The 25513-nt window shown below is 37.4% G+C and overlaps 1 protein-coding gene across 1 annotated transcript in view; it reads right to left on the bottom strand.

Moving 5' to 3' along the window:
* The window catches only part of CDH2 (cadherin 2), a 175048-nt gene that overhangs the window by 42289 nt on the left and 107246 nt on the right, over window positions 1-25513 (bottom strand). The window contains exons 3-7 of the mRNA XM_073331333.2: window positions 9815-10041; window positions 7140-7286; window positions 5788-5943; window positions 3653-3797; window positions 1738-1910 (exon numbers count right to left, since the gene is read on the bottom strand). Coding sequence (XP_073187434.1) covers window positions 1738-1910; window positions 3653-3797; window positions 5788-5943; window positions 7140-7286; window positions 9815-10041 — 848 coding nt within the window. The remainder of the gene's footprint in view (window positions 1-1737; window positions 1911-3652; window positions 3798-5787; window positions 5944-7139; window positions 7287-9814; window positions 10042-25513) is intronic.

Raw genomic sequence — 25513 nt, 5'->3', positions numbered from 1 at the left:
ACACCGTAAGTAGCACATTCCTACAGGAAACAATTTAATACACTACACCCCAGCCCTCCATACAGTTTCAGAACCCCGATGTGGCCCTCAGGCCCAAAAGTTTGGTCACCCCTATACTATATGATGACATTAGCAATCCTCAACGAATCATCCATCAATATGACTGCCAGAAGATTTATCCTACATGTCACTAGTGCGGTCCACAGATCGAAGGAAGGTTAGATCCTGATCTCAAGCCAGAAGAATGGCTCTATTTCCCAACCCCCACTTCTCCGGAGGAGCTGTGCAGGAGGAGGATGGTGCTCTTTCCTGAGGAACTACTGCTACCCCTGAGTCATAGCTAGCTCTGGGTGTCCTTGTCAGCACTGTTCTGCCACAGCATTCACTCTGTGTGATTTTTAATTCAACAAATGCAAGCTGGCAAGCGTGTCTGTGAAGGGTGAGCAATTATATCACGGTTGTGTAAATTAATTAACACTAAAATACAGGTCACAGGACAGTTCACAAAAAGTTTTGCGTTATGTGCAAAGAAATGTAAAATGAACTGTGTTAAATAAATATATATTAAATAATGTTAAAGAAGTAAATATATATTTTATAAGAAAGTGCAAAAGGGAACTTTTATGCTTTCTGTATGTATCTTATTGATACAACTTTCAAAGGCTGTAAAAAAATAATCAGAAAGTCAGTTTTTGTCTCATTGACAGTGGATTCTTGGTCTGTGTAGATGACAGGGCAAACAATGACTAATTTATCAGCCAGGCCCTAATCCCCCTAGCAAGACAGACTAGGAAAAATAGATAATGACTGGACAGAACTAGCCAACCACTCCAAGGCTACAAGAAGCAGATAAGTAATAAGACAACTGTTGTAAAAAATAATGAATACATAAAAGCAATGGTTTAAAAAATAAAATAAAATAAAAAATACAGCATGGATTAGAGTTGTAGCAGAATAAAGTAAAAATGTATTGGAAAATATATTTAGAATGGAATGTTTATAAATGAGACAAAGTATAAAAATGTGTGTTTAACAGAGGCGGGGTGTGTGTGTGTGAGAGAGTGAGTGACTGAGTGAGTGAAGCAACACAGGACATACACCAGATTGGACCAGCATGGATTTAATAAAGACAGAAAGAGCCTACCTGTGCCCAAAGACTGGGTAATTCATCACAACACTATCCTGCTCATCTGCTTTACTTATGTTTTATGCTTAATTAAGGTGGTAAAATATTGTCCTAAAATTTTCTTATTAAACCTTTAAACTAGTTAAGCTCAGTAAATGGTGTGGACAGTGCTTTTTTATCCAACATACAGTAAGGATGTTTGCTGGAAACTGAAGGATGAGTCTGTTTCTAGACTGAAGTAACCTCCAGGCCATCTCATCCTCTCCCCCCAACCATACCCACGGCAAGACCCCCACCTTCCTTCCTCCTTCTCTCCAAGACTCCTTCCACTTTCTGAGCTAACTCCAGTGAATGTGAGTGAGACCAGATGTTTTACATTCTATGCAAAACGAAGCTCGAAAATATCCTTTACCCCTAGGATATTTGCCAAAATCCAAGTTTTCAAACCTTGGGGCTGGCCAGCTCTAAGGGAGTACTGGTTAGGTAGTGCTGTGCAAGGGGAAAAAAATTACATTTGAAAAAAATGTGTAAATTACCTACAAGCTATTTTACATATGCACAAAAATGGACAGCATTTAAAACACAACCTATAAAATTCAGGCCCGCCTTACCTCTCTATCAAGTCCAGCTGCCACTGTGATAATGTCACCAGTCTCATTGTTGATTGTAAACATGTTCGGTGAGGGGGTGCTTGGGGCCTGTGACAAGATTCTGTATCTCAGCATCCCATTCAGTGCATTGGGATCATCGGCATCAATAGCAGTAACAGTCATCACATAGGTTCCTAACAGCACAATACATAATTAGTGTTAAATAAACAGTTTACTTGAATTACACAAGGTCACTTACAAGCACAAAAATTGGTCAAAACATTTACTTCTTTTGATAAACATTACACATTCTTTCTCTTACCCAAAGGAAACTGAGTAGGCCTGAGTCCCAGGATTAATGAAGCAATTAAGATACATAACAGAAGATAACACTGGTGTTTATAAAGTATCAAACTTGCTTATTACTGAAAAAGCTCCACAGGCAATCAAACCCTGCAATTCTGCCATAAACACATTTAATTAACAATGAAGCTTCTAAAGTTTAAATAGCAGGCTCAATCGCTGGGCCACATGAAACATCTGATAATCAAAACATGGCTAATTTTAAAATGTGCCGCATGTGTTAATTGTGTATGCAAAATCAACGCAAAAATCAAAACAAGGGCTTTTCTACATACTATTTCTTTCCCTTTGCAATCCTGACTGTTTAAGATCATGTTGGTTCTTGGCACTTGAACCTGGCATAATATGTCTTGAGAGAAACTGAAGGGACATGTCAGTTGTCCCAAAAATTCCTTGTTGCACTGCTAAGAAAATGGCTTCTGACACAAAATTTGCATCTAGATGTAAATCTGAACTTATTCCAACTTTGAGGGTGGTTCAGATACATAATTTTAGTTCTGGGGAAAGTCCTAAATTGTACAGTTTGATTCCAAATCCAAACTTCCCCAGAATTACTGAGATTCATATCCAGGTCTATATATAGGCTCCAATCCTGCAATTAATGGCCTAGATTGGACTGTTGCACTTGTGCACTGTCAACTGCATGACTGCATCTGTATATAGATACAGATGCTAATTTTAGGCTCTCATTTTTGGTCAGTCTTGGCCTAAATAAATTGCATCATACAGATCACATAATCTATTATGTAATACATACTATATTAGGTGTATTTATTTTATATATAACACAGAGAATGGGCTTAAAATATATATATATAATTATATAGACTCTCCAAGGATACTACATGGCATTTCCTTTCTATCAAGGAAGCTATTGTAAAACTTTTGTTTTTAAAATGTTGACATTGTCTTTTCTAGACATTGGATCACTTGTTTCTTGCTTCATTTGAAAAGGACGGTCAAGTAGGCTGCTAGAGTGCAACACATACAAATCTTCAGAATGTACAAATACCCCAAACTGCCACAGGATAAGCACAGGAAAATGTGTTCCACAACCATATAAGGTATCATCACTGTAAAACTGTTCAACTTCTTTTAGTTTTCATTTTTAATCCCCTAGTGTTCTTTTTGTTCAAAACTAGTCAGGGGAGAGAGATATTTTATAGGAAGAGGTGTATTAAAAGGTCACTAATCAGTTGTCGAGCAACAAGCTAATCTTCAAAGTTACAAAACAGCTGTTTGGCCTCCCTTATTTTTCAGGTAAAGCCAATCTTTAATGGGTGCTGCCATAATATAAATATGTGGGTGCTGTCCAAAAAAAGTAGTCCTTCCTTATTTTCCTTCTCTCAGCATTGTCCCTTACTCATTCCCTAACATGTGTAATGAAGTCTTTCTTTTAAATTAATTTTTAACTTGCAAAAATGTAAATTAAAAATCAAGAGTAGTGGCAATATAGTATCCTGAAATTTTTGTTGATTACTTCTTTCAAAAACGTTATGACTTCTAAAAGTATATTTCTCCAAAATTAAAAAACACACATCTATTTTCACACAGAAAACCTGCTATATTTTACCTGGCTTTGATCCTTCAGGGACTGTCCCATTCCAGACTTGGTGTAAGAACTCAGGCCTATTGTCATTCATATCAATAACATTAATGACAATGTCAATTGGATTCTCCACCTGGTTTCCATTTACATCCACTGCATGCGCTCTCAGCTGCAAAAGCCATTGGGAATTATGTGAGTTTGCAAGACATATGAACATACATGGACATTAGCACAGAGGAGAGGAAATTTTACAATAACCATTTTAGCCAGATCTATTTCAGTATCTTTTATTGCTCCCCTATCTTGATGACTTCAATTTTCAGTTTATTGAGGGAGCCTTTGTAGACTGAGTTCAATGGGTATAACATAAGTGTAACTCAGGGCAAAACTGAGCCCTTTCTTTATATTTAAGGACGGACACTGATTTTTTTGTTTTTTCCTTCTATTTTTGAAGGCCTTTTTTCTTCTGGAAATTTCTTGGGTTGAGAAAGAAAAAAAATCTGAATAGTTCACCCAGAGAGGACAGATTTCTGTGGGGAAGGTTTAAACTCCCCACGGCCTAATTTACAGACTCCAAATTACTTTTGGAATAATAATACTACCTAATGTTATATAGGCTTTTGTACTTCTTAACCCTGATTGCCAGTGGAAAGTCTCCAGGATCACCTAATCCTGCACTATTAGAAAATTTTTGTTGGTAATCCATCTGGAACGAATATTGCTTCGTTTCTGTAAAGTTTGAAATGGTATTATGGAAACTGTATTGTAAGAATATTTCAAAGGAAAGGTAGGACTTGAGATAATATTCTTAATTTAAAGCCTAAAAAAGAAAAAGATGAATTGTGTATATCTATTTTATTTTATTTTGCTGGCAGGGTATGGCAAAAATTGTTTTCACTGAACAACTGAAAATTCAAGAGTCTAAAGTTTATGCCTAAATTTTCCAAAGTGATATTTGGGTGCACCTACTTGAGACACCTTAAAGAAGCTGATATAGACAGTGTTATGTCGGACATAGATACCACCTCTCACAGAGACAGGAGTTATTAATCCCACAGGAGAGCTCTCTCCTGTCGGCTTAGAGTGTCCCCACCATAAGCATTACAGCAGCATAGCTGCCTTGGTGCATCTGTGCTGCTGTAAATGTTGTAGTGTAGATGTATCCTAAATTTGAAACCTGGGAGGTAAAAACCTGTCAATGTAGCTCAGAAGTAGTTTTGACACACAGTTATAGGAGGCAGGGGGTGAGATTAATCTACCATGTTCTGGACATGGTTTTAGGGGTTGTTCGAAAATTCCTTAGTCGCTAATACTTAAACTGGAACTGAAAGGGAAAGAGCTAAAACTAATTGTTTCGGTTAATCCAAATTCTTGGTAAAATCCCATGAATTCGAGAGCTGCTGCACCCTAGCATGGTCAAACTCCATCTGTGAATAGCAACTGCTAAATCCTATGTACAGAAAACAGGATTAACACTTGCTCCTCAGATGGGCCAACAAATTGTGCACTAAAACTATGCTACTCTGGAAATTATCTCCAGGAACTGTCTCTCTTCCCTATGGTTTCAAGTGAGGGCCGTTTCATGTCAAACCTTGGTTTCCTGCTTTGCAACCAAATATTTTTTTTCTACTAGTGCTGCAGAATATTTGGTTTACTTTGCAATTTTTCTAGAGCAAAGAACATAGCTTTCATAAACAGAGAGACCTAATTTACAATTATAATTCCCTTAAAATGCTTAGATTTGCCCTGAGAATGAAACCTGGTAGTTTTTCTTCCCACCCATTTCTCAAATTTTAGCTGCTGAAATTCCAGTACAATTATGCCCAAGTTAGGGTGTTATATTAAAAATAAACTTCTGTCAAACAAACAATATGGTGGAATTTGTAATCAATGGTATAAATGAGAAAAATAAACTACAGCATTCACATTTCAGCCTTCTTTAATTATCTAAATATACTAACTCACATTTGTTAAGCTGTTTCAACATGCTAGGACTTCCCTGTATTATGTAATAATAAGTAGAATAAATATTAATTCCAATCCAGTATAAACTCTTTAATTCACATCTTGTAGAAAACTGTGCCAGATGCAGAATCAAATTTGAAGCAGATGTTTATCTTTGATTTGATCATCTGGTTTATGGTAAATTAAAATCTTACATGAAATGAAGCTATCTGCTCCCGATCTAAAGGTTTCGTCACTGACAGTTGACCTGAGATGGGATTGATGATGAAGATTCCAGTTGGAGGTTGGTCAGCTCCTGGTCCAGTAACACTGTACCTCAGTGAAAGACTTTTATCACGATCAGACCTAATCTAAGTGTCAAGAAGATGAGGTTTTTGTTAGTTAAACAGAACAAGAAATTGGAACTGAGAGTGAAGAACAGTAGATTGGCATTCATTTTAATATTAATAATATTAAATATATTAATATATTTAGGCTGAAATTATATTTACAAGAAAACAATGGCAGAGGCATGAACACTAATACAATGTTCGGGCTTTTCAATATTATAATACATTGTCAGAAAATCAGTCACTGAATTTTTCAGAAAAAATGTCATGTAAAGTGACCCTTCTTATAAATCTCTACTTTTTCCACAATAGGATGAATTATATTACTAAAAATAATTAAATACTTTTATCCTTAAATTTACTGCTTAGCTCCTAAAACAGTACACAAGATTTGTGAACATTACAATATACTGTAAGACAGTCTCTTTCATTTACCTTTCAAGACCCGTGTCAGCATTCTGCATTTCTTTTATAATACTTGTAGTATTGCAACCATTTAGGTGCTTGTGATTGCATGGTTACTGCAGGGGAAATACTGAACTTTGAACTGAGTTCTTGGCTAACAAATAAAGTAGAAATTGATTTTATAGTATGTTCACTGGTAGCCTTTGCTATACCTTGAAGAAAGTCACTTGCAAGTGCATAGACAGGGTAGAGCCATGTTCACATCTGTTACCCTGTCCACACACACCCCTCCCCCCCACCTTTTGGTAAATTGACTGTGCAGGCCACACTAATGGAACACCTGCCCCCAGCCTCTTGTGCAGGAATGCCTGGTAACAGACACCTACTTGCTGTGCATTCTTGCACAGCAGGCACTGTGTAACCTCAATCAGCCATGTCCCTTCCCCTTGTTCCCCTCCTCTGACAGGCCTATCTCTTCCCCCGCCTCTCCCAACAAACACATACACAAACACACAAGTGGGGAGGTTCCAGTGCAGGATGCAGCAGAGTTGGCTGAGTCACAAATGCCACCTTTTGCACCAGCTGAAGTTCCCCCTACTTCAGGGCAGTTGCTGATTTAAATTCACTGTAATTCAATGTAAGAAAAACAAAGAGGGCTTGGCAGACCACAGAATTTGCCCCATTATCTTTTGTATAGATCTAACAGCTGAATTTGGTCCTTTAATCTTTGATAAGCTGAAAGCCTATCCGAGGTTGACTTCCAAGGAATTCTGAAATCACACCTCTGCCTTCTTGGTGGTTAATTACCTTACCCTAACTAATTCCTGAGGAAAAGGCCCTCTGGAGTTTTCTGGTAAGTTGATTGGAGGGATGACCCAGTCTCTCTTTTGTCTCTGCAGATGACTGCTGTGCTTATATTGTTGCCGTGGAAATACTATTTCTTCAATTTTGTTTTCGTCCTTAAAACAGACATTAGAATGAGAATTGGTAAAAATGTGTATATTGGAGAATGGTTTTCATACCATTACATGACTGCCTGAGACACACACTTCATTCCATGTTTATGAAGCTATTTATTGGGTTCACAGTACAAAATGGAAATAAGCAATATTATTACATTTTTCCTATGAAATAGTAGCAATTCCTTCATTTTTCAGCATGCCACTTGGAGGTCAAATGGAATTATAAGCAATTTATTACCCAGTACTGCTGTGTAAACTACTTTGCACTTTCTATATTCCAGTTGGATAGTAGTTAATATTGTGCAGAATTTTAATAGGATGCCTTTATATGTATATAATCTCATTAATTGGAACTACAGTTCAGGTAATGTGAAACTGTATATTAAATTTAGATCTGGGTGTGCTAAAATATAATTTGAGTTCCAAGAGAAGTTTAATACATACTGGTAAGGAATGTCTGAAATATTTATGACCTTATTAAATCCCATAGAATTAATGCTGTAATTATTTTAAACCTATGTCACCCATGATGGATGTTGTAGATGACCCACTTTGCACAGTGGGCATTAATCTCTGCTGGGTGTCAACACTGCCTTTATATTCCTCTCTACATCTGCAGTTATTTCAGCCTTTAGCTCTTGATGCACATGTGCATACAGACATGTTACTCTGGTTAGGGAAAAAAGCCCAAAATACATTCTTTGGTTACTTTGCGGAAAAAAGTTATTTTGAATCAAGTAAATGTGTTGGAGGCTAAAAACCACAGGTGCAAACTGAGGGCCAGTTTCTGCTACCTTCACTCCCTTTGAATAGTGCCTTACAAGTGATAGCCCCTGTCTAGTAAGGATATGCCTACACTGCAAAGAAAAACCCATGGTGCTGAGTCTCAGAGCCAGAGTCAATTGGCTTGTGCTTGAGGGGCTTGGGCTGTGGGGCTAAAAATAGCAGTTTAGACGTTTGGGCTTGGGTTGGAGCCCCGGGTCTGAAACCCAGCGAGGGCGGAGGGTTTCAGAGCCCAGCTAATCTAACCCAAGCCTCAATGTCTACACTGCAATTTTTAGCCTTATTGCCCAAGCCCAAGTCAACTGACCTGGACTCAGATTTGGTGCAGCGGGTTTCTCTTTGCAGTGTAGACATACCCTCACATGTAAGGCACTACCTGAGTGTGACTGAGGGCACCAGAACTGGGCCCAAAGGGTTTGTCTTCACTGCAACTCTTAAATCAGGTTAGGTAACCTGGGTTAAAATAGCAGTGATGACACAGCAACTTGGCTTGTAACTCTGGTTAAGAGCTGGAATTTGACCGCAGGCTTTCTTAGAGCTTTAACTTGAGTTGCGAACTCAAGTTAAAAGCTGAGGTGTCACTGTTATTTTAACCTGAGTTTCTTAACTCATGTTAGCAAATCCAAGTTTAAGGACATTACTTTTGTTGCAGAAAAGACGTCCTCTGAAAGGAACAGTTTCTTGTGTGCCTCTTTAATGTGAGCCACCGCATGCTTCTTTATTAAGACTTGGTCTTAAATGTCTCCAAAACCCAGAACAATTGCTTATTCTTAGAAAAATATGTAGCACAACTAAAAGCAATCTATTTTGAAACAGATACTTAAGTCTTTGATCTGTAAATATAATTTTAGTGTGGCTATATCAATCTATGAAGAATATTTATTTTTTAAAAAGATGCTTTGCAAAAGGAAGTAAAAAAAGCAGGCAGTAGTATAAGGGGTGGGTGTAGCAGAAATATCACATAATATTTTACTACAGGGAGTATATTAGTATATTGGTAGGTTCAATTTTGTGTTACTTTGGCTTTGCGTATATTGGTTTCCACCAGAGTGAGACTATCTTCCCTAAAAGTAGTGCTGGAATCCTAAATAATTTCCAGTCCTCAATTTGATTATTAAGGGACAATACAAATACTCTGTGCCAGGAATGCCTTCCTGCTACTGCTGTAAATCTACAGTTCTGGTCTAATCTTGATTGATGGATTCTAGCAGAGATTTGTTTATTTTGTGGTTAAATTTAACTGCTTGAATAAATATTGTAATGCTCTCCAGCAATTTAAAATAAAGAAATGACCACTTCCAATTTAAATTCAGGTACAAATCTCAAACTGTACAAACAATATGTTCAAATACAAATGATTTCTGGATCTTTAAACAGATATGGGTTTGCATGACTTTAGCAGGGCTACAAAATAATAGATTATGGAACATTATTTTTAAAGACTACAGCTTTACAATTATTTATGCACTAGTTACCCACTAGCAGGAAGTCAGATGTGGAGGTGTGTGACAGATTTAGTCTAAAAACCTATTTTTCAGAGACATTTCCAAAGGCAAATGTTTTATATATAGAATCATAGAATATCAGGGTTGGAAGGGACCTCAGGAGGTCATCTAGTCCAACCCCCTGCTCAAAGCAGGACCAATCCCCAGTTTTTGTCCCAGATCCCTAAATGGCCCCCTCAAGGATTGAACTCACAACCTTGGGTTTAGCAGGCCAATGCTCAAACCACTGAGCTTTACCTTCTCTGAATGCTCTGCAAATGTTGGCTCGATGCTCAGCTTCACCACCACTTGCCACTGTTGCTGGGTTTCCTTGTCTTGAGCATATATGATGAATTCTGTGGGGTCTGTAGAAAGCTGAAAGCTTCTTGCTGCATATACCATACCATCTTCACCTACTCTAAAATCTGCTGGCTCGCTGCTTTCAAACTGTACTTTTATCTTTTCATCACAGCTTCTAAATCGCACTGTAAAACACAAAAAACATGGAGAATATAAGAACTGAAAGAGACAGAGCCTGCTTAAACTGAATCATCAGCTGGTGTTAGGTCAAGAACAAAAACCTGTATCTTAAAAGCCTATTCTCCGCAGTCACAATAAACTCACTGTCATTTCATCATATTAAGTGAATGCATTCTTGAGGAATTAAAAATCGTACTTTATGGATCAGCCCACATAATAGTGGCATCCTTCAGAGAGGGAAGACTAAGTTCTCCTTCCCAACCAGATTGCCTGTTTCTACTACAGGGGCCTTGACCTCCACAACAACCACCTGCTCTCTCTCACAAAGGGGCAGAACTGATTGGTTCCAAATACAGGTCCAGCCTCTTTGACCTTGACTGCAATTACTATCACTAATAAGTATATGTGATAGATGAACCCAAGTGGTCAAAGGCCATAGGGGATTAAAATGAAGAACACTTGGGGCTCTTCAAACCGACACAGAGAAGCGCCTGTCAAAGGGAGATTTTTCTATTCATAACTTTTTTTAAAAAGGATAGTTTTTTCATATCTAGAGTTAGATTTCACTATGATCTCATTAGACTTTCTGCAGAGAATGACAAAACAAGTGCACAAAATAATATGCATTCTGAAAATTAAAAAGGTCTTTTCCCCTTTATGAACGCCTAAAACTAGTGAAAAGGACTGAGTGGAGAGAAAGTAGTCAAACTGCTATCATGGACTGGAAAAAAATATGCCCCGGACATTTTTAATATGTGGCAATCATCATCACAAACATGGTTTAGATTCAGCACCTCCAGTGCTAACAGCAGTGAAGTAGCAGCCTAGAGGTCAGCGCACAACTCTGGGAGTTAGACCTACTTTCTATTCCTGTCTCTGTCACCAACATGCTGTATTACTGTGGACAGAACACACAACAGCTCCGGTCCTCAGTTTCCCCATTTGTAAAAGGGGAATTATAATATATGCTTACCTCATAGGAATGCTAGAAGTCTTAAAGGGATGCAATTCACTTGAAATCCAGTCAATTTCAAAAAGTAGATTAAAAGCAGTTACAGGTACTAGTCTTGCCTATAAGCTCCCTTTAACAATCACATTTTCCTACTTTAAAATATTTTCCTATTTACAAATGTTTTCCTCTCCTCTTTTGCTATGTGAAAGATCCACAGTGAAACAGATTTAGTGAAACCGAATATATACACAGTACTGTAAAATGCACAAAGTACAACAGATTTTTTTTCTCTATGATCCCCTTCGTTTCTAGTTATCGTCAGTGTTACTTGTAACAACAGCAAGTAAAAAATATCAGATGGAAATGTGGCTTTAAAATTGATTATCTCCCTTTAATGTTTTCAGAGCATTTTGAGATCTTCAGACTGTATGAACAACAGAAGTGCAAAGCATTATTATTAAAGGTTGGGCTGAAATGCAGATAGTGAAGATTAATCCTATCCTTGTGCCTCATTCCAGTTCTTGGACTTTTACACTGAAATGAATGATGCACAAACTATAAGTCTCCAAAAATCTAAAGGTTCCCCTCAAGAGAAACCCTGCTAAAAGCTGCACATCTTATGCTTTCTTTTTCTTTTTTTAAAATACTATAGTTATAAGGAAGATAGTGAGAAGAGAGATTATAATTTTTGATACTTGAACTCCAAGGACTGGGACCGACATTCAAATGACAGATAAAATTAGTTTCCTCACTAATCCTTTTGTGTTATGCTGGGTCTCCCACATCCCTTTGACCTCTGACGCAAACAAAGACGACGATGACTGGAAAATTATATATATAAAACTTTATTTCTTTTTTCAAGAATACAGAAAATTCAATAGAAATTTTAAAATGTTAGCTTTTTTAAGGAAGATTAAACAAGAATAGTCAGTTAGCTGTGATGGAATACAGGCCTTGATCACCCTTTCTGGCAGTAAAACCTGCTTGAGTTGTTCAGGGATGGGGGAGAATCTCCTTGAGGAATATTTCATGCAGTTCCCACCATATCATTCCATCGGGGCAAGGTTAATTTCCTCCAGGAAAAAGGCACACAAATGGCCATCAAACCTGGGAGATCTCACCGAATATGGGGAAGGACAAGCCTATCCATGCAGAAGCTCTGAATCTCTGCACTAGTTCTGGCCCCTGTTATCTCTGCCTGGCTCCTTGGCAATACTGCAGCAGAGATCCCATGCTTTTTGGTGGAGCATCCCCACAAACATTTCATCCAAATTGGGACTCCACTATTTTTTTCTAGGTAAGTTCCCTGGGTCTGTAGCTCCCAAGTCCCACCTATTTCATAAGGTACAGCCAACCCCTTCTCCCACATGGATCCACAGATTTACGAAGAGGGCTGTGCGGGAGGAAGGGACAGTGACATGGGGCAATTCAACCCCAATTCCACATGGGAGGAAAGAAAGCCACATGTAGAGGATCCCCTTCCTAGATGTGAGCCAAGTGGTAACTTATACCTTATTCCCTTATCCATACTACTTCATTATCTGACCCAATTTACCAAGGCGAGTTCATATTCTGAATTGCAACAAGTAGCCAAAGAAATACAAGTAAAATAATTGGTTACAGCAACTCTATCATTATAAAGAAATCATAGTCCTAATTAGACATACTTCTGTGTTCTGACCTTCTAACCAGAATACAACCCCACACTAGACTATATTAATTATAGAAATGTAAGAATAGAAGTACCCAGAATGGGTCTTCTTAATTTTCCTGAAATCTACTATTGCAATATCCTCAAAACAGCATTCAAATAAACTAAGCTAACAATATTCCACATTCTCCTTTAGACAATGGCATTAAGAGCAGTTCTGAATCCTATTTACAAATAATCAGATCAGCTTTAGGGCTCTGTGGAGAGTTAAACTCTGTGAGGATCTTCTCAATGAGTTTTTAAATCATTTCAGAGAAGAAAGTGAGCAATCAGAACAGAATGGGACAGAAGCTAGGGTACCGAAGAGCATGCCTTCATGCTGGCTCTGCTCCCATGGAGATGCAGAACTCCTAGTAGAGAGGGAGCCCTGTAAGACACTTTGTTAAAAACAGTTAGGTTTGAAAGGGTCAGCAAGGAGTCAGAACCATGCACATGACCCATGGGTCTTTGTCAGCCTTCCTCCACCAGTTGGGGATTCCTGCTTAACAGGGGATTCCCGTTGCAGGGGAAGGGAATAATGATATTTGTGTATGCAGGGGGCATGATCTACCCCCTGACAAGTGTGTGTGTGTATGTGTGTTTGGGGGGAGGGTAATACATGTAAATTGTAACTTGATTTCTTTTTTTCTCTCTTTTTTTTTTTAGAGGTAAGACTTAAAAGGAACACTGCAATGAGCATGATTCAAAAGAACTATTAAGATATGATGATATGAAAAATATAATTTAAAAAGTATTATTCAGTAATTTGATGCATCCAATTTTATATACTAAAATTCATGAGAAATTGAAAGATTTCCCATCCCCCCCACTTTCTCTCACATAGATCCTAATAACTCAAAAAATATATAATTTAATCCGCTATCCACTTCATTGATATTCTTCCTCTAGGCAACTATATGTTATGAGATTCAATGAAAACCTCTGTCTTTTGACAGCAACCTGCCTAAAATGTTTAAAATTGTCAATGCCCTGGCAGAATTATTCTCCTTCTGCAAAGAACACACATTAACAAATTACAGAGAAGTATAACTGTTCATAATTAAATTACCTTGACAGAGTACAGGTTGAGTAGTAGCTACCTTTTCCCCAACTGCATGGCTATTAGTCTCAGAAATCTGATTCAGTTTAGTTTGCTTCATTTTTCCAGTGCGCAACTGGTATCAACAAATATGGAATCCTAATTATTTGCTTTCAGTGCTAGTTAGTAGTGCGATTTTGTAGAAGTAGTAAGGAAATATTTTTCATTGAGAATAGACATTACTGGTACTAATCATGTTCCAAACACCTTGAAAGGGATGCAGATTTCCAAAACAATGTTACTGTCAAAAAAAAAAATTATAATGGGTATTTTTCACTTTAAAAAGATTTATCAGCTATATTTTTATAGCACATTGTTGTGTCTGCGCCAACAAAAATGACAGATATTTACATAATCTTTTATTGTTCTTTATTATTGGTATCCACATAAATAATCAAATATAAATCTCTGCAAGTTAAAGGAAGCAGACTAATTATGAAAGGCTGAAATTTAGATTTTAAGAAGACTTAGACCATAATCCTACCAACACTTACGCACATACTTAACTTTAATTATGTGAATATTCCCATTGAAGTGAATGAGACTACTCATGAGTTTAAAGTTATTCCTGTGTGTAAGTATTTGCAGGATATGGGCTTTAATCCAGAAGCAAAATTTATATTTATGTTATTGTTATTTGTATTGTTATTGCTGTGCTGTTAAATATGGAGTATTTTGAAAGATAATCCATTTGACAGTTTTGAATTTAGAGGGTAAATAAAATTTATTAATTGGATATTGCTTTTTATTATATGCCAACCAAAACAAATACATATTTGTTGCCTAAAAGAGAAAAAAATTAAACTCTGCAACCACAAAAAGGTAAGTTAAACTCCTGCATCTCTGTGGTATTAAATAAAGCTCTCAAATTAAATTTTCTTGTATGCAATTAACAAAAACATATGTCTTAATGTGTAGTGTATAAAACCTGAAGTACTACAAAACATGCAATTTCATTTAGAGTACACTAGAGAACTAAACCATTCACACACTAATGAAATGAATGATTCATAATATCTGTAAAATACATCTCTACTCTGATGTACTTTACTAGTAAGTTTCAATTAACTAGCATCATTTCTCATACAATTAAAATATACTTTCAGTTTCTCCATTAACAAGTTGGTTTGCAATTTGACAGCCCACTCCTACGATCCTCTCTCAGGCAAAACTCCCAATGAAATCAAGGGGAGTTTTAACTAAGGACTCAGAAAAGAGTGTAAGGAATGGGCTATCTTCATATAATCAATAAAGATACTTTCATACAAAATATTTATATGCAACTTCATTTATTTGTGCTAATCCCAAACCAGTCAGGGGCAGTTTGCCATTTGGATTTTTCAGCTTTAAAATGTGAGTCCATGCTTGGAGATTAAAGGCAGAAATATGGTTCAACATTGGTTGTATTTTATAGAAACAACATTACTTATCTTAGCCTAATGTTGTCCTTAGAGCTAATGTCCACTTAGTGGATATTTTGGAGATTATACTGTAATTTCCAAGTGCTATTAAACACATATTTCCAAAAAACAGCAAACAAAATATGTCATAAAATGGAAAATCCAGATATATTTATCCCTGCAGGATAACTTCTTAGTGAATCAAACAAATAGCAACAAAAGTAACCATGATACAATTACACATCAATTACCCAGTCTGCACGCTTCTAGTCATGTTTCTTTACTTCTGAGAGTACCAGAAAGTATTTAGAGATGCTCTACCTTGATTTCTGACAGTCTAAAGATTTTTAACATCTGAACCACTGTACCGTTTCATGGATAGGGAAACTGGAAAAAATATTTTTACAAAATAAAATATACCGCTTTATAACATTGTATGTTGTTCAGACTGGTTACCCCCTTCTTTGCAAGGGGATCAGTTACTCCCAATTTAAACATCTGAACAGAACCACTCATATTTCAACTTGTGGTACTCCAGATTGACACAAGAAATGCTCATGAGACATCTTTCAACACAAATATAGGTAATCTTCAAGTAATATACAAAGTTAGATTTTTTTATAGTATCAGAACTGTAGGATTATTGTAGCTGTGAAGAAGTATATTCTAGCCTGCCTTATGCATCATCTGATTTCAGAATCTTTATTACGGATGATGTACATAGAAGAAAACACAAGTTTGGTTTCTGGACAACAGGATGATCTGCAGTAATTGCAATTAAAAATATCTTGCCTTCACTTGCAAGACAAGCAAATTTGATAGGGAAATCATTAATTGGAGAATAAATATCAAATATTAGGTCATTTTTACATAGTCACTTTTCTGATTATAACCATGCTTAAATGTTATACTTAAACTTTTCATTGTATCTTTCACAGATGCTTCAATATCATTATTCTTTTTAACATGTTATTTAATTCTTTTTTTGTAGCACCTTTTGGTTCTGTCCTTACACACATGCACCACATTTTATAATTATTCCATGCTCTACCAAAAATAATTTTTTTAAAAGTCTAGTTATTTTTTGGGTGCTTCTGTTATTTGGGTGCCTAACTTGAGACACCTTAGTGGACTTTCATAGGGAAGTTCCTTAGTGCTTTCAGAAAGTGGGCATACTAATCCACTAGTTCCTTTTAAATATCTTGGGCCTACATTCTTAGGGTCTCTGTACACAGACAACAAAGAAAACCCTGTGGCTGGCCCATGTGACTTGGGATCATGGGGCTTGGGCTGTTCCATTGCTATGTAGACTTCCAGGCTCAGGCTGGAGCCTGAGATCTGGGACCCTCCCACCGCATATGTCCTACCCCAAGACCAGAGGTCTATACAGCAATGAAACAGCCCCACAACCTGAGTGCCGCGATCCCAAGTTGGTTAGCATAGGGCAGCCGAGGGTATCCCACTGCTGTGTAGACATACTCTATGTGCTACATTCTGACATCCTTACTCATGTTGAGTAGTACCTAACTTCAATTAGTCTTATGCAGTACGTATGATGCAATGGGAGTTCAGATGCTTATTAAGGGCCATATATAGCTCTTTGATTGCAAATCCTCTCCTCTCACAAAATGTTCTGCAAATTTGTGCAGACTCAGGGCAAGATTGTGAAAGTATTACTCACGATGATGTGGAGTTAATCACACAAGCAATACAATTGAAATCAGTGGGACTATTCGTCTGAGTTATTGCAGTATTAAGGGGTCCACAATCTGATCCTTAGTAGCTCAGCTTTCCACATCTCCATGTTGTAAGGCTCCCTTACTCAGTTCACTAATCCTTTAGGGAAAAAATAAATAAATAAATAAAAATAGCCTAACTAAAGGGGAAAAAATATTTGCAGAGTTGAGACCTAAGTCACAGGATTTGTTTATCTCATCAGTTGAAAACAGTACTAATATAATGGTTTAAAAAAAAGTTTTGGTATGTATCTGTTTTAACCTACTGCTAGAATACATTATGCATCCGATGAAGTGAGCTGTAGCTCATGAAAGCTTATGCTCAAATAAATTGGTTAGTCTCTAAGGTGCCACAAGTGCTCCTTTTCTTTTTGTGAATATAGACTAACACGGCTGTTACTCTGAAACCTAGAATACAAGTGTTACTCTGTGAAATTTATGCACTTTTTACACTGTGAATGAGTTATTAGGACAATATCCTGGCAAAAACACTTTGTGCCAGTTTCTGTTATTTTTTTGCCATTCAATACAAGAGCTAATTTGTTTCCACGTAGCAACAACAGTATATGCAACAACATCATCAAACACACAGAGTATACTAAGCACTGTTGTGCTGGCCAGAGTGCCCACAGTTGATGGCATCACACCAGGTGTTGTGGTATTTACGTTGTCCTAAAATATGGCACGTTCAAGACAATCTGGGTGTTTATGCCAGAGACACAGAGAGAGAGAGACAGACAGAAGTTTCACCTTTATTTTTCTTATTCTCTGTGCAGTTTTATAGTTTTTAATTTTAAAAAGTATACTTTCAGCTGTGCTGAATATATTTTTGCAAAATGTAAATGAGAAATATTGAACCTAAAGCATTCAATGCTACTTGGTTTCCACTTAAGCTAGCTAAATTAATATAAGGGTCCTATATTTTTAAAGTTACCTGTGAACGAGAATACTATCACAAGACTGTTCAATCCTTCAATTCACAGTGAAAGACTTGCACAGTTCTTTAATAAAACATGTCACCTACTTTCCATTTCCCATAATCCTCTTTGTTTGCTGAACAAAGTCATAATAGGCATGCCAGAATGAAAATAGGGATAAAGTTCTTTCTGTTTGATAGAAGTGCCTATGCAGCTTTTCAAAACAGGAATACTGGCCGTCAGCAAAACACAGATTTGGTATCTCAAACAGAGCCCAAATTACATCTGATTCACTGATCCTTTTCAGTTCTTTTCCGAACTGCTCACTAACACAAAGTCTTTCTGAGCTCCGACATCCCTTTTGTCTTTATTTCAGAAAAAATAAAATACAAGAGAAGAGAGTAAACATCTTGGGGTAATGAGGGAAAATGTTTATATTTAGACCACTACTTTAGTTTTAAAATATATACATATTAAGAGATTGCAGTCCTCCTTTACTTCACATTATTTAATACACTGCTGGTAAATATAAGGATATGCATCACTGCAGAGCTCTGCTGGAATTTTTTCAAACTGGTGCCAGTTGGAAGAAAACTCAGTAATAAGTATCATTTCTGTACTCTGGAGTGTGCAATACACCTGCAATACTTTCTCAAGTATACAATTCTAGATAGTAATAAAAAGCAGGATTAAAACACTAATCTCATGTGCCCACAATGCATCAACTCACAACAACTGCTAAAATCCAATTTGGTAATTAAAGAATATCTGTTCAGGAGTCTGAAGGGAAAGTGTAGCCTTACACATAGCCAGCAGAAAATAGACCACCTTCACAGTTTAGGCTCTAAGCAGGGACGTTTCTTTGTCTTCAATATATTATAAAACAATGGCTTCTTTTCTAAGGCAATTTTTTGTGGTTTAAGAAACTGAGATGCTACTACTTGTCAGCACAATGTAGAATTTAGAAGGCTGTTTAACTACAATAAAAATAATTAAATATTACATTGTAAAAGGAAAACAACCAATGTTTTCTGTTTGTTTTAAGTCATCCCTAGAAAATGCAAGAGACAGTTCTTCCCCCACCTTAAATGCAAAAGCCCAGGGTGCAGAAGAGAGTAAGTGTCTGTGTCCCCTTTGCTATTTTCTCCCAGTCCCAGTTTCTGCACTGTACTTTCCACCATCTCTACATATTCAGGCTCCAAGTTCTATTTTATTTTTTGCTCTTCCCTGTCTCCTACTTTCTCCTTCTGCCTGAGTTTTCTGTTTTCATATTTTTTATGATTTTGTCTATCACTTAGCCTCTCTTTGCCCCACCTTTCAATCTACAAAATCTCCAATATCTACCCTAAATGGAGGTGCTGTGGCTGTCCTGCCAGTAGGCTTGCGACCTTCAATCATGCCCAGTCAGAGTGAGTCCATCACTTCATGTGATCTGACTCTAAGTATGGGGCAGGGATGGCTGAGAAGTGGGGCTTTAGGCTTAACAGTATGAGAACAGGCCTGATGTGTTGATCCTTGGTTGCTACACGTGCTTTCAGTCAACCTACTGTTCACACGTGGATGAGACAATGTTGTTCGGAGGATGAATTTAGGTTTGATAGGAACTGTGGAACATTTTGGGAAAGGGGGGAGCCAACAGAGGCAAATAAAATTGAAGGTCAGAGATGAATTTTTAAACTAAGGGCTAGGGGAAAGCCAACAGGTACAGAGGAATACATGATTTGGACAGACACATCCCTTAGGGGAGGATTTATTAAAGGGGATACTCTGTATCATAGTAGAGAGGAGAGGAGAGAAATTGATAAAGCATAGATAAGAGCTGAAGAGAAACAGTCAAATGAAAAAGAGTCCCATTCAATTACATCATAGGAAAGCAAACAACTAAATAGGGACAAATTTGATAAGTGACTGTATAAAAATACAAGCAGTTTAAATACTAAGATGGGTGAACCTGAGTGCCTGGTATTAAATGAGGATATTGCTATAACAGGCAGTGGAATGATGATAATCCATGGGACATGGCAATACCACGGTACAAAATATATAGGAATGGCAGAGTAGATCACACTGGTGGGGGAGTGGCACTATATGCAAGAGAAAGCATGGAGCCAAATATAGTAAAAATCTTAAATGACTCAAACTATAAGAATAGAGAAGTAGGAATATACTACTGATCACCTGATCAGGATGATGGTAGTGATTGTGAAATGCTCAGGGAGATTAGAGAGGCTACAAAAACAGAAAACCAAGTCATAATGGGGGATTTCAACTCTCATGATATTGACTGGGGACATGTCACCAAAGGATGGGATGTAGAGATAACATTTCTAGACACTTCTTTAGCTAGTCTTGGAACCCACAAGGGGAGAGGCAATTCTTGATTTAGTACTTAGATATGGTCTAAGAGGTGAATATAGCTGAACTGCTCAGTAATAGCAATGATAATGTAATTAAATTTAACATCCTTGTAGAGGGAAAATACTAAAGAAATCCACCACAGAAGCATTTAACTTGAAATAGGGGAACTACATAAAAATGATGAGGCTCGTTAAATGGAAATTAAAAGAAACAGTCACAAGAATGAAATTCCTGAAAACTCAATGTAAACTTTTAAAAAAATCATAATAGAGGCTCTAACTATACATATTTCCCTCCCCCCCCCCGCAATAACAATAATAAACAGGGGACAAAAAAAATGCCACCGTGGCTAAACAATAGAGTCAAGTTGGAACTTAAAGACAAAAATATATTCTTTAAAAATTGGAAATCAAATCCTACGGAGGAAAAAAAAAAGGAGCATAAACTCAGACAAATCAAATGAAAAAGTATAATGGGGCAGGCCAGTGTCAAATCTGAGGAACTGTCCCAGATTGAAGTGTCAAGAGAGAAGGTTTGGGAACAAAATGATAAATTAAACGGTAATAAGTCACCAGGACCACATGGTATGTACTCATGAGTTCTGAAGGAACTCAAATATGAAATTGCAAACTACTAAATGTGGTATGTAACCTATTGATTAAATCATCCTCTATACCAAATGACTGGAGGATAGCTAATGTAATGCTGACTTGTTAAAAGGCTCCACAGGTGATGCTGGCAATTACAGGCCGGTAAGCCTAACGTCAGTACCAGGCAGTTGAAACTACAGTAAAGAACAGAATTATCAGATACATATTTGAACATGATATTCTGGGGAAGAGTCAACATGCCTTGTGTAAAGAGAAATCATGCCCCTTGTGTAAAGAGAAATCATGCCCCACCAATCTATCAGAATTGTTTGAGGGGGTCAACAAACAGATAGACATGGGTGATCCAGTAGATATAGTGTACTTGGACTTTCAGAAAGCCTTTGGGTCCGTCTTGGGTCTTAAGTCTCTTAAGCAAAGTATAGAATCATAGAATATCATGGTTGGAAGGGACCTCAGAAGGTCATCTAGTCCAACCCCCTGATCAAAGCAGGACCAATCCCCAACTAAATCATCCCAGCCAGGGCTTTGTCAAGCCTAACATTAAAAACTTCAAAGGAAGGAGATTCCACCACCAAAGTAAGCAGTCATGGAGTAAGAAGGAAGGTCCTCTCATGGATCAGTAACTAGTTAAAAGATAGGAAGGAAATGAAGGGAAGGAATAAATGGCCAGTTTTCACAGTGGAGAGAGGTAAACAGTGGGGTCCCCCAGGATCTGTACTAGGACCAGTGCTGTTCAACATATTCACACATGATCTGGATTAAAGGGTAAACAGTGAGGTGGCAAAACCTGCAGATGATACAAAATTATTCACAGTAGTTAAAGTTCAAAGCAGGCTGCAAAGAGTAACAAAGAGATCTCACAAAACTGGGTGACTGGCTAACAAAATGGTGGATAAATTCAATGTTGATAAATTCAAAGTAATGCTCACTGGAAAACATAATCCCAGCAATAGATACAAAATGATGGGTTCTAACTTAGCTGTTACCATTCAAGAAAGAGATCTTGGACTCATCGTGAATAGTTCCCTGAAAACATCTGCCCTATGTGCAGCAGCCATAGTCAAAAAAGCGAACAGAACGTTAGGAAGCATTAGGAAAGTGATAGATAAGACAGAAAGTATAATGCCACTATATAAATCCATGCTACACTCACACCTGGAATACTGCCAGCTATTCCGGTCACCCCATCTCATAAAAGATATATTAGAATTGGAAAATGTCCAGAGAAGGGCAACAAAAATTATCAGGGGCATAGAACAGCTTCTATATGAGGAGAGGTTAAGAAGATAGACTGTTCAGCTTGGAAAATAAATGACTAAGATGGGATACGATAGAGGTCTATAAAAATCATGAATGAGCCTCATGAAAGTGAATGAGGTGGTGTTATTTACCCCTTCACATAACAGAAAATCCAGTGGCCAGCCAATGAAATTAATAGGCAGCAAGTTTAAAACAAACATAATAGGCAGCAAGTTTACAACAAACAAAAGGAAGTACTTCACAGAACGCATAGTCAACCTGTGGAACTCGTTGCCAGTGGATATTGTGAAGGCCAAATGTGTAAGTGGGTTCAAAAAAAGAACTGGATAAATTCATGGAGGACAGGTCCTTCAATGGCTATTACCCAAGATGGCCAGGGACACAATCCCGTGCTTTTGGTGTCCCTAAGCCTCTGACTGCCAGAAGCTGGGACTGGATCACTTGATAATTGCCCTGTTCTGGTCACTCCCTCTGAAGCATCTGGCACTGTCCAATGTCAGAAGATAAGATACTGGGCTAGATGGACCATTGGTCTGACACAGTATGACCATTCTTATGTTCTTATGGTTCTTATGTTAATCTCACCAGCACAGCTGGCTGGCAGCTCTCACAGATGGCGAGTCTGCAGGGGTTTTAGAAAAAAAACAGGAAAAAAGAGTTGCTGTATAAAACCGACATAGGTGCTGAGACAGGCCCTGAAATATGGACATTCTCTCTATAGTTTATGGACTACTAGACAATTAGGCTCTGTCTATACTATGGACCTTAAAGCGGCACAGCTGTACCACTGCAGCTGCATCACTGTAAGGTCTCCTGTGTAGCCGCTCTATGCCGGCAGGAGAGCGCTCTCCCACCAGCATAATTAAACCACCCCCAATGAGCAGTGGTAGCTATGTTGGTGGGAGATGTTTTCCACACCAGCACTTTTGTCGGTGAAACTTATGTTGGTCAGGGGTGTGTTTTTTCACACCCCTGATCGACAAAAGTTCGAGCGTAGACAAAGTCTTAATCATTATCATCATACTTAGCTCTTATAGAGAAGTTTTCCATTAATAGATCTGAAAACAATTCACAAAGGAAGGTAGGTATCATCATCTTCATTATACCAGTAGGGATAGAGAAATGATTTGCCCAAAATGAAACACTGACTACGGGACTCTTTCACCACTTTCTAGCCAACATTACTGCAATACATAAAACAAGTCCTACAACCCAAGGCTGTATGAGCATTAAAATGTACATTTTAATGAAAGGCTGAAATTTTGGAGACTGCACTAAAATGTGCATGTCTCCAAAATGTCAGCCTTTAATTCATTACTGTGTAAGGGATTTTATATTTATAAGCACAGTCCCTCCCCACACAGCCCAGCATGCAGAAGACATTTAGTTCTGCCAGTTGCTGTCTGAGCCTGTATCCTTATATATCTGAGTTGCTCCCTCAGCTGGCTGCTATGGGAGCGGTAAGGGAAGGCAGACATCTTTTCAGCAGTTGCCTGATTCTTTAACCTTTGAAAGAGGTGCATATTTGTGATGGAGGAATGCAATGAACCAGAGCTCATGCTGCTCTCTCCACCTGACTTGTGCCTCTCTGTCGGCTGTCCTATGCCCAAACTCGCCTAGTCTGGCACAATCAAAAAGACCTGACTCTAGGATTCAAACACATCATGGTCAAAATTTTAGAAACTGTAAATATTTATGACAGTGCAGTGGCCTCTATTAATCTTTAATACAGAGCAACAGTGTTATGTAATATGTTCTGGTGATGCTTTCAATTTCCAGAAGACGTCTTGTTTTTAAATAGAAAACTAGCTCTTTAGAGAGTCTAGTGAAACTCCTGGAAAGTTTAATTAATGGGAAACACTGACACAGCTGTCTCATACATAAGTATTAAATACAATGTACTTGGTATTATGCATCAGTGTTTCCTGTCAAACTGTGAGTACGATGGAACTTAAGTAAAATAGAAATCTAGATCTAGAGATTCAATTTTAGTCTATATTTTACAAATCTTATTACCTCAAGAAAAAATCCTTAATTGTACAAAAATATCCTACTTGCTTTAACTTGGTGATTTTATATTCAGAAGGCAACGAATTTGTAGTTACTGCAGAAGAAAAGCAGTGACAGCCTAGCCATATTTACATTGATGTATTAGAGAGACAGAGCAATAAAACTCATAAATAATAAGGTTTATATTATCAATGGATCATGTCCAGTCTACCTCTGGCAGAAAACTAGTTAGTGGCTGCTTAATGTTACCTAGACTATCCTCAGGATTTTTTTTTGTAATAAACACTTGCACACTGATATGTACCCTTAAAAACTATCCAGTAAATTGGTAAGCTAATGCAGTACATTTCACATATAAAACTGCCCTAGAAGAGTTGTGAAATTTCAAACAAATTGTTCCTCTGGTATTTCATAGTACACTTAAAATAAACTAAAGATAAGAGAACTAGCAGTACTTGGACTGACAGTGAATTGCTTGTATTTGAGGAGTATCAATTACATTTTCATAGTCATTTGAATGCATTTTTTATATACTTTACACATATATATGAATGAAAACACAGCTATAGCCATTTATAATAGTACACTGAAGGAGCGCGTGTCTGCAACATAGTGATTAAAGAAAACAAAGACGTATAAAGATACCAAAGGCATTGACAAGGTAATACATGTTTCTCATGCTGGAAGGAATTTCTGTTAGTATCTAGATTTTTCACCATTCTGATGGCTCAGTGCACCTGCTAGTATGCATTCTTGCCCCCTACACAGGTTAAATAGCCTCAACTAGTTTCATTATTCTTAGAAATAAACAAAGAAGGGTTAATATTAGGCCTCACATTCATTACAAATGAATAAAATTAATTGGAGGAATTCTTTGACATCACAAAACATGAAAACTCATCTATGTTTTATAAACTACAGCAGAATCACATGGATGAATACAGCCTTATGTTAATTTTAGAGTTAGGCAATACTGAATATGTGCTTTTTAATTTTGACCTTAGTTCTTTTAAACTAAAACATTAAGAAAAAGTATAAGCACTAGAAGGAATCTACTACCTAACACTCTGCAGTGACTGGCACTCTATGAATACCACGGATGACTGACTATCTATGAAAGAAAGGGTATCACGTCCTCATTGACATCAAGGGCAACCCTCCCACTTCTAGCTGGCCCAGTAAGCAGGAAAAAAGAGGAAGAAAAAATTGGGTCTCTGGTGTGTCAGCACAAACAGATACTATTAGGTTACTAGACCAGCTTTGTTACTTGTGTTAATGAAAGTTCTTTGAAGGCCATATTTTTGTCAGAGTCTCACATTAGTGTCACTTTTGCCTCAGATTCAGGTTCCTTTACAAAATACGTAAAATTACTGAATTCTTTTACATAAGGCTTGCCTGACAGTAAAGCAGATAGAAATACTGATTGTAGAAAGCCACTATAACT

This window comes from Lepidochelys kempii, chromosome 2 (assembly GCF_965140285.1).
Source record: "Lepidochelys kempii isolate rLepKem1 chromosome 2, rLepKem1.hap1, whole genome shotgun sequence".
Lineage (NCBI taxonomy): Eukaryota > Metazoa > Chordata > Testudines > Cheloniidae > Lepidochelys > Lepidochelys kempii.
Note: the sequence above shows the minus strand (reverse complement) of the source record. Positions and strands in the feature narration are given on the sequence as shown.